Raw genomic sequence first — 9,837 nt, 5'->3', positions numbered from 1 at the left:
AATCCTCTCGTTTTCATAAAAATATATATTTCATAAAAAATAGTGATTTAGTAATACAGAAATTTAAATTAATAGAAGAAACTGTTCCATGTATATATTATTAGAAAGGTAGAAATTCATCTATAATCTATAATATATTAAAAAGGAGAAGTGATGTACCAAATTGTAATTTTACTGCAAGTACAAGTTATTAAGCAACATTTACAAGGGAGTGCAAGCCAATATAACAGGGATTTGGCTTTATTTTTAAGACGCCGTAGGGTTAAAATTGGGATTTTGTAGTGGGATTAAATGCTGCCTCTTCATTTCTTTCTTTATGGCGACGGTGGTGGTTACAATGGATCTGGATGTAGTGACGTTCCTTCAAGCAAGTGGTGGCGATTTCGTGACCAGGAAAGTGAAGAGACAGAGAGACATAAGGAGAAATCGAAAGAGGGAGGAGGACGAAGATCAGGAACTAAGAGAGGGGCCTATCGGTGATGGAGACGACCGTGAAACTGCCGTCTTCAGGCGGCGGCGATGATGGTTTGATGAACACCTGTTATAGGTTCTACTTATTTTGATATCCATTGATGTTTAGGTTTTCGTCATATCACTAAACCCCTTTCAGATTAATTCATGCAGCAGCCCTAATTAGTTGTTTAATAATTTAATTTATTTCATCTTCTTTCTCCATCTGATCTGTTTCATTGCAAATTGATGCACCCCTATAGTTTAATTTGCTTGTATATTATTGCAATCTGATAATCTTTCTGATGCCCACCAACTGTTTGTTTGAATGTTTGTGATTATGGCAACAAGGTGGACCTTTATTGAGCTTGGAGTCATGGATTCAGATCACACAGGTCCCTAATCTTGTCTTCTCTTTAATAATCTGTCAATTGTATCTTCAGTTATTGTTGCGTTCAATTCATCTTTTAAATTTGCAGGAATATATGTAACTGAAAGGACAGTGATATGATATTGTTGTTTTTATAGATCTTGCTAATGACTTGTAGGGAAAGGACAGTGATATGATATTGATTTATACTTGAATTGTGTTTTACTGCTATGGTTTGAAGATTAATTTTGAGATCAACTTGTTTTAGTTTCATTGGTTCACGCTATTACATAATCGGTAATTGAAGTTGTGATTTGAAGGTTAATTTTGAAGATTAGTTAGTTTCATTGATTCACGCTGTTATATAATCGGTAATTTCAGATTTTTTGTTTCGTGTAATGTGCCGGTGTGATTGAAGTGTGTTTTGATGTTGTTTGAAGATTGATTTTCAGATTATTATTTTTTCAGGTGGTTTTAAAAGAAAATAGTGTTAAAGAAAAGAAGATAAAATGGTGTTATGAAGAAAATTTCTGTGGAAACTTCATCAAAAGAAAAACCAAAGGCTGTAGAAGGTCCAAAACAAGAATACATTCATGTTCGAGCTTGTAGAGGTCAAGCAACCGATAGCCATAGTTTGGCTGAACGAGTACGTAATTCTGAATTTAATTAAGGAAAATTGGATTTTAATAATACAAACTATGACTCGTGTTTGATAATCGAGCATAAATCCATGATATAATGCAAGTGGGATTGCCTTGATAAGATGGATTATTTTTTGGTTAATAAGCTATTGTTTACTCTCCTAGCATATGGTCTAATTAGTTTGCTAACATATCTTGTTATTTATCTATCAGATGTTTGAAATTCCAGCAGTCGCGTATTCGGCTGAAGTGGCGAATTCTGCTTATATGCAAGTAAATTCGTTACTAGAAATGGGAAATAACCCGATTGACGCGATGTTATGAAGAAGCATTGGTGGTCCCGTTTCGATTCCTGAAACATTCGTTGTTTCATCGTGTTTCAATGTAATTCCTTGTTTCGGTTTTTTTGTTGTAAATAACTGGCTTCAACTATCAGATAATCGTGTTAATTTGTTTATTGATGTTTTATATTTATTTTTTCTTGTAGCAAATGCAGCCAGGTGTGACATGGGATGGTGATCTACACAATCTCTACAGAATGGAAATTCAACAAGAATCATCAACAATTCCATTTCAACCCCATAAATTTACAGGTAAAAAGAGCATAAATCTATACAAGTATTTTTTTTCCAATATATATGTATGTCTAACGTATGTTACGTGCTATGAATGTGGTAATCTGAGTTAATTAAGTCTGCGTAACGCAAACAATATTATTTAAACATAGTTAATAGAAATATAGAGCTACATACCCACAAAAAGCAAATACTAAGTGGGTCAAAGTTCACATATTTGGACCAAGAAAGTTGCTTGTTGGGTATCGGGTTGCCATCATATATTAGGATCGGGTTATATTGGGCGGGTTAGATAGCTTGTTACAATGAGTTTTGGTTGGTACAAGTTATTTTTAGTATGGGTCGACCCAGGTTCATCCAGTCTTTAACATGAAATTTATAACAAAAGACTTCGTAATCTATTAATATTAAAAATTGTATTATACCTTTGATTTACAATCTAACATATATTAAAAACTGTATTATACATTTGGTTTACAATCTAACTAGCCGAGCTTACCTTGCTTCGGGCTTGGCTCGTTTACAAACTAGCCAATTTCGAGCGAGTTTTTCGAACGATCTTAATTTCAATTTACATGAACTTGAATTGAATGTTTTCCAAATGATTTCAGGGGCATATTCAGATGTTAATGATCACAACACTTCAAACAACATAGAAAAACAATCCTTTCTACACTTCACAGCGAAACTGCACAAAAGTTTCCTTTTACAAGAATACTCATTTCCATGAAAAGTGCCAACACATTATGCAAGTCTTTGCATTGCAATATGGGGATGGTTTAACAGGCAAGCAACTGATTTGGGATGATTTCTTAACCATGACTCGGTCAGCAATCAACAGCAAAAGTAAAAGTTGACTTGTCTTTTAACTTTGTATATTTCCCGGTAGTTGACTATTTGAATTTTTTACATTGACATTTCACCTCAAGAAACCATGATTTTTCCAAGTTTTGGAAATTAATGGAATAAGAATACAGAAGTTGAAATTTTGAAAGTCAAATATGCTGACTCAAAATGTCAACCACTTTTTGTTTATCTAACAAGTACTTTTTTTTCTCTTAGAACATCAGAGACGGGTTAGTTCCCCAATGAAGTTCGAGCATCCATCACATAACAGCAGTGACCCGCATACGAAGGCGGATCAAGGAGGAAAGAGTTTCTCAGGATCTGAAGATATTGAGACATTGGGTTCCTAATGATTTAAAACTTTATTATTGGCATTTCTTTTGTTAAAACATTATAATCTTTAGCTCCATTTTTAACAAGTTTTATGTTATAACGTGCATTTTAGGAGCATACCTAAATGCTTATGTTGTACCATGCAATCGAGGCCTGGCAAACGGGTCGGTTTGGGTCGGGTCGGACCATGGATTAAAACGGGTTCGGGTCAAAACGAGTCCATTACAAAAAAGGGTTGTTTTGGTTCGGGTCGAAACGGGTTCAGGTCGGAACGAGTTCGGGTTGAAACGGGTCGGGTTGGTTAAAAATTGCTTTCTTTAAAAGGGTTGTTTTGATTGTTTGCATAGGCGGATAATGAGAACCACACCTAATATATTATAATTTTTTATTGTTTTAAGGTTTGAATTATATTCTCGTCCCGTATTATTGACTCCGCAGCAACGCGCGGGTTTCCCACTAGTGTGAATAAAAAGAGACGAATAAAATCTCCAAATGATTATATTTCATGATTCATGTTCATTTTATCTAGTTTACTAATTTTATATCACGATAAGTATAAACTCAAGCAGGGATCTTTTTTCTTTTTGAATTGAAATAGTGTCTTATATAAACTCGTTTTCAAAAAGTCTCGAACTCGAGGCCTCATCGTAAAGACATGCCCATTTATTTATATTGATCGATTAAAAGCAATATTTCCAGATCTAACAAAGCCTAAATTCACATATATGCAAGTGATAGGATCCATTTTTCACTCTACAGTAGCCATATGTCAATGCGATAGGATCCATTTTTCACTCTACAAAATCAACATATTAAACTCGTTATCACCAGATATAAAACCGATTTCAGATAAAAACAAAAAGAAACCCTACGCATCTCACACGTCAAATTTACGGATCTACAGGATACATCAATTGAATTCATTTTTTGTCAATAGAAACCCACAAAAATCAGATCTATCAAACAATGTCTGTAGGATTCATTTCTCACTATAGAAAGTATATAAAGCATGACATGCTTCATTTCTTTTGTTATGAATCAGTTTCCCAGTTGATGAAAGAGGTACAATGAAGTCTATGGTTGAATGATGAATCGTACATTAGTTCCCAGCTAGGTAACAACTTAATGAATATACCTTGGTCATAACATCAGCATTTGGATTCCAGCTATTGAAATCTCCAATAAGCGAAGCAGACTATAATTTTTTTTTAATAAAAAGGATATCAGCTCCAGGTGCCATTTCCCTATAGGTGATACCTGTCACACTGCCAATAAACAGCAACATGAAAATTAATAAATAATATTAAGATACCTGAACTACACCAGTACAATTTAAAATAAGGATATATTTACCTCACCAAAGCTAGCCCATTCTAGACCTTCACAAGAAGTCTCGATTGCAAGAGGAAGAGTAATAGCCTGTACAAAATCCTCTAAAGTTGTGTACTCAGCCAATGTTACAAACTGTTTAGGACATCAAAGATATGAGAGTCGATAAGACTACCGTCGTTACCAAAAAAACACAAAATAATGTGACCGAATAACTTACCGGAGATATTTCATCGTTGACAGTGATGAAGATGGCTTCAGGAAAGCCAAGACTCGAAAAGTACGGCAAAACTTCTCATAGCTGATGCTACATGCCTTAACCTCAACATCTGATTCCCCAAACCCTACATAAACAAAAAACATCAACCAGTTTTCATCCTAACAACATTTTTATTTATTAAAACAGATGCTACACCAATTCACTTACCTGAGAGGATAATCCGGTAACTCCTCCGGCTTTTTGCCTTAAAATCCCCCACATCTTTTCTTATTTTACGTCAAAACCTTCAATTACATTACAACAGATATCAAAACGAAAGTATGATAAACAGTTACTTAAAACAATAATCTAGATTTCAAAATTCAAACTCATAAGAACGTCATTACAAAGTACTAAGAAGCAATTAATGACACAAATAAACGAATAATCAACACACACCTTTTCTTCTTTTACATCAAAACCTTCAACTAAAACAAATACCAAAACGTAAATATGATTAGCAGTTCCTACAAACAATAACCTAGATTTCAAAGTCCAGATGCATAAGAACACAATTACAAAGCACGAATAACTTACCGGAGACATTTCATCGTCGACAGTGATGAAGATCTAAAGTTGTGTACTCAGCCAATGTTACAAACTGTTTAGGACATCAAAGATATGAGAGTCGATAAGACCACCGTCGTTGTTGCAGAAAAAAACACAAAATAATGTGACCGAATAACTTACTGGAGATATTTCATCATCTATAGTGATGAAGATGACTTCAGGAAAGAGGAAGACTTGAAAAGTACAGCAAAATGATGTGGCTCAGATCTACCAGAAATCATGGCTACAAGGTGGGTGTGAAGCTGGCTAATTGCGCAGATCTGAAGAGGAATCATAGATCTAAAGAAGAAACAAACACAGATCTAGATCTAAAGAGGAATCGCGCAGTTCTTGAATCGCTAGAGAAGGAGACAGTAGATGGAGGCGGATAAGAAATAACAGACCCTGAAACCCTAATGTGGTGGTATCCGTGTTTCTTTTTCCATTGTGTGAGTGAGGGTATAATAGGGATTGTAAATTATATTGTGCTTTAGAGGGGTGTACATTATGCATTAAGGGTGTTTTAAGGAAATTCTTATGACCTTAAGAAGTCCTTTGGATATGCTTATTAATATAGTATAGATAAGGCTTTTCTTCTCATTTCCCTCTTCATATTTGATCACAGTTTCGTCTTCTCTGATTTTCAAATTTGAAATTTGATCACAATCCGAATTCCGAATTAGAAGCATGTCAATATCAGTTAACAGTAACAATCTTACTTTTGTTAACGATTTGAATCCTGGGAAAGATATGTGGAACATGAAAGCGAGAATTATTCGAAAATGGAATCAACGTTACAAAATGGATCTCATCTTCATTGATGAAAAGGTAATTTGTATCTCTGCTTTTCCATTTTATCAAAGAATGTAGTGGTGTATGCTAAGAAGATAATTTCTTTAAATGTTCTTCAGGGTGCTAAGATTCAAGCAAGTATTAAGAGTCATCTGATACCTGTTTTTGATGGACAGCTTCAAGAAGATGTTGTGATTCTGTCGAAATTTGGTGTTGGTGAGAATAAAGATTTATATAAAGTAGTAGTATAGCCTTATAAAATCAACTTTTATAAATGCACAATTGTTACTCCTGTGAGAGATTGGCAAGGTGTTGAGTATGGTTTCAACTTCAGAGCTTATCAAGATATTCTTCAAGGAGAGGCGTTAAACTCTTTGAGTCTTAGTAGTGTATATTTTTGTGATCATGTCTTCCTTGTATAATATTAGAGAGTTTTACTTATACTGTTGTATAATGTGATCATATAGATGTTGCAGGATATGTGGTTTGTTGTGGAGATCTTGAAATCTTTGATCGACCTCCAAAGGAGACTAAGAAGATCAATTTCGATATTCAAGACTTGGAGTAAGTTGTTGTTTACATGTGCAGTCATGTACAAATCATTGTTTGTATTTAATGATGTTAAAAATAAGATGAAGAATGTTGGTATTTAATGTGGGATCATGGTAATGGTAATAAATGAGATCTATAGTGTTTGTATCTAATGATGAATCATGGTAATAAATGAGATCAACAGTTTATTCTTAGTGAATATGTTAGTTAATTTATGGCTCATTTGCTACTTTAATAAGTGTCATAAATTTCCTTTGATTTTGTGTTTTTATTAATTCAATTTGGTTTTGATATTAGAGATTGTAAAAAAATGGTCATAAATTAGTCTTTAGTATATCGTCATATGAATATTGTTTTCATGTAGGGGTCTGGTTTTGCGGTGTACTGTGTGGAATGATTATGCCCTGCAGTTTAAGGAGTTCATCTCTAAAATCCCACCTCATGAGCATGTGATGGTTGTTATACAGCATGGAAAGTGTAAGGAATGGAAATGTATTTTTGTTACTTTCTACAAATCATAACTATACTGTTTATTTCTGGCAATAAAAAGACAGGTATACATTAAATATCTATATACTTTTGCATGTAGGTGAATATACAGTTCAAAGTGATAGGTTTGCAACACAAATTTTTCTGAACGAAGAAATTGATGAAGTTAATGAGCTGAGGAGGTAATTTGTCAATGTAATTTCTATTGCATATAGATGTTCAAGTCAAATACTTGGTTTCATGTTATTTGTATACTAATTCTAATCATTTGTGGTATTCAAAAGTCTTATACTGATGTTTGGACAAGGGAGTGGTTCTACTTCTCAAACAATAATATCGTCTCAGAGCGTTTTTTCCATTGCATAAAGAATTTGTAACTGATGGTGTGAAGAAACATGTTGATGAGATTAGTGAGATAGAAAAGGTTTCACATCTTTTTATATAGTTTGGTTATTTGTTTGGTTTATCACCTGTATGTTTGTCAAACTAGAGCTTACAAGTTGATATATTGTTTTTACAGGAAATGTCTTGTGTTGTGGTTGCGAAAATTAAGATTGTGCAAGAAGAGTATGGTTGGTTTTATCTTGCCTGTCGTAAGTGTTTCAAGAAGGTGATGGGTAAAAGTGAATACTTGCAGAATGTTGAAAATGTTTCGGATGATATTATTCGATTGCCTGCGACTTCTTTGGTTTGTCCCAAATGTCGTAGTGAATGTACATCCATCACCACAAAGTAAGCAATGATGATTATTTAACGTTATATTTATATAAGTAACATTTTAAGACTGATATTTGAATATAGTTTTGCAGTTTACTTAGTCATTTGTATATATTTCAGGTTCAAGGTGCAAGTCCGGGGAGAGTGGTAGTGTTTCTTTTGTAATGTTTGATAGAGATGTTCAGAAGCTTCTTGGATTAGCGACGAGTGACATAAGAGAGAGGCAGGTGAAGGCGAATGATACTGGATGTTTCCCTCATGAGATATTTCGATTGGTTGATAAGAAGACTGCTTTTAAGATTAATGTTTTAGAGTTCAATCTTAAAAATGACTATCATGTTTATACCGTGCAAAAAACATGTGATGATCCAGTAATAATTGCTGAGTTGGTTGGTGGAGATGGTAATGGTGCTGAAAATATTGATGAGGTAGCATATAAAATTACTTTTTCAATCTATTTATTTTTCTTTTGAGTTTCAAAGACTAGATTCTACACTTTTTTATATAATATCATATATTATGATCCTCTAGGTTACTCAAGAGGTAGCTGAAGTTAAGGATGTTAACCTTTCAGAATCTTCCCAAGTGTCGTCTGCTGAGCGAACTTCAAGGGTGGGTATCCATTTTTGAAAGTATGTTTAAAAAGAGTTCATTATTTTATTAAATGAGATCAATAGTTGTTTTGTGATATGTTGCAAGGATGTTGTTTCAGTTACGGCCGACTCTTCAGCCGTTGAAGTTGAAAAAGATTCTGGATCAAGTCCCAATGGAAAAATGGAAAGCGGATAGCTCAAGATGCTGATGTTGTCAACGATGGTGAGCTATCCACTGATGTATGAAGAACCCGGAAGAAGCTGTCTAAGGTTAACAATTAGATGCTTATGAAAAAACAATTCTTATGAGAGATAAGTAGAAACCACTTTTTTTGTGAAGACTCCTTGTGGTTTTTATTTATGTCTGTTAACTGTTGTTTTAGCAAACTATAGTTAAAAGTTTGGTGTGTAAGGGCTACAATGAAGCATCTAAACTGATGTATTTGGTATGTAATGTCTACGCTTTGAATATCAAGTAAATTTAACCTTTTATTTGTTATATAATATTGTTATTATACATTATATACATTTTTGGTGATATTCATGTACTGGACAAGTAGTAGGGTTGTATATTATTGTTAGTGAATGAATGAAAATTTAATCAATTGGTTAGTGCGAAAACTGTTAGGGTCTGAGATACATTAACATCTGTTAGAGGCTAAGCACTGTTATAGCGTGCTAACATCTGTTAACGCCTAAGAACTGTTAGGATCTAAGTTACATTAGCATATGTTGATTACATTAGCATCTGTTGATAGACTTTGCTTCAACAAACCTTATGAGCTGTTGATCATCATCTGTTAAAGATCTTATATTAAAGATCTTCTGTTGAATTGTGCAATATATGTTGGTCCACAACAGAACTTAGATTCATCATACATTTGGCTTCATTAGCAGAGGTTCTCTTTAGGAGACCTTTGCTTCAGTAGTCTTTGTCTTAACATACCTTTTGGTTCATCAGTAGAGGTTGTTTGGTTCATGAGCTGAGGTTGTTTGGTTTAACAGACTTTGCTTCAACAGTGGTTGTCTTCAACAGACCTTTTGGTTTGCAAAGTTTAGGGAAACAGATGTAGAGTTTGTCCCTTTGATAGGAGCAGATTTTTAAAACACTGTTATTTGTAATTACAGGTTGTATACTATTTTGTTAATTTTGAGTCTTATATTTCTTTTTGTTGAGTGAACGGGAAATGTAATGCAAAATAGTAATGTTTAGATGCAAAATATAGTAATGTTTAGTTGAAAACTATAAAAAGGTAAAACCACAAAGTTTTGAAAGTATATAACTTTATATACTAACACTACATAACTTCATTCTTAAGTTAGTTTTCGAAGAAGAAATTTG

The 9,837-nt window shown here is 33.7% G+C and overlaps 1 protein-coding gene and 2 long non-coding RNA genes across 4 annotated transcripts; 2 read left to right on the top strand and 1 right to left on the bottom strand.

Moving 5' to 3' along the window:
* Positions 1-305: 305 nt before the first annotated feature.
* On the top strand, positions 306-2,221 carry LOC110931320. Its single transcript, XR_004888380.1, has 4 exons — positions 306-845; positions 1,289-1,466; positions 1,675-1,845; positions 1,949-2,221. It is a non-coding gene; the product is annotated as an uncharacterized LOC110931320 (long non-coding RNA).
* Positions 2,222-3,969: 1,748 nt separating this feature from the next.
* On the bottom strand, positions 3,970-5,726 carry LOC110927598. 2 transcript variants are annotated; one of them, XR_004888379.1, is made up of 8 exons: positions 5,494-5,725; positions 5,341-5,404; positions 4,972-5,048; positions 4,765-4,888; positions 4,569-4,679; positions 4,473-4,480; positions 4,351-4,410; positions 3,976-4,009 (listed from the first exon to the last, which is right to left on the bottom strand). It is a non-coding gene; the product is annotated as an uncharacterized LOC110927598 (long non-coding RNA). The 2 variants fall into 2 exon arrangements; XR_004888378.1 differs by having other exon boundaries at positions 3,970-4,011; positions 4,351-4,480; positions 5,494-5,726.
* Positions 5,727-6,039: 313 nt separating this feature from the next.
* LOC110931319 lies at positions 6,040-8,704 on the top strand. Its single transcript, XM_022174718.1, has 10 exons — positions 6,040-6,180; positions 6,264-6,360; positions 6,621-6,708; positions 7,061-7,188; positions 7,286-7,367; positions 7,531-7,609; positions 7,706-7,898; positions 8,023-8,330; positions 8,434-8,514; positions 8,615-8,704. The coding sequence occupies exons 1-10, from the start codon at positions 6,040-6,042 to the stop codon at positions 8,702-8,704; spliced, it is 1,287 nt and encodes a 428-aa protein (XP_022030410.1).
* Positions 8,705-9,837: the final 1,133 nt, after the last annotated feature.

The sequence above is a fragment of the Helianthus annuus genome, chromosome 3 (genome assembly GCF_002127325.2).
Source record: "Helianthus annuus cultivar XRQ/B chromosome 3, HanXRQr2.0-SUNRISE, whole genome shotgun sequence".
NCBI lineage: Eukaryota > Viridiplantae > Streptophyta > Magnoliopsida > Asterales > Asteraceae > Helianthus > Helianthus annuus.
The sequence above is the reverse complement of the archived record's forward strand: the minus strand, read 5'-3'. Positions and strand labels throughout refer to the sequence as shown.

Excerpts from the sequence above, each read along its gene's own strand:
- LOC110931319 (XM_022174718.1), top strand. The coding sequence starts at position 6,040 with ATGTCAATATCAGTTAACAGTAACAATCTTACTTTTGTTAACGATTTG. Across the intron at positions 6,361-6,620 it reads TCTGTCGAAATTTGGTGTTG|GATATGTGGTTTGTTGTGGA; the intron begins GTGAGAATAAAG and ends TAGATGTTGCAG. Across the intron at positions 7,610-7,705 it reads AGATTAGTGAGATAGAAAAG|GAAATGTCTTGTGTTGTGGT; the intron begins GTTTCACATCTT and ends TTGTTTTTACAG.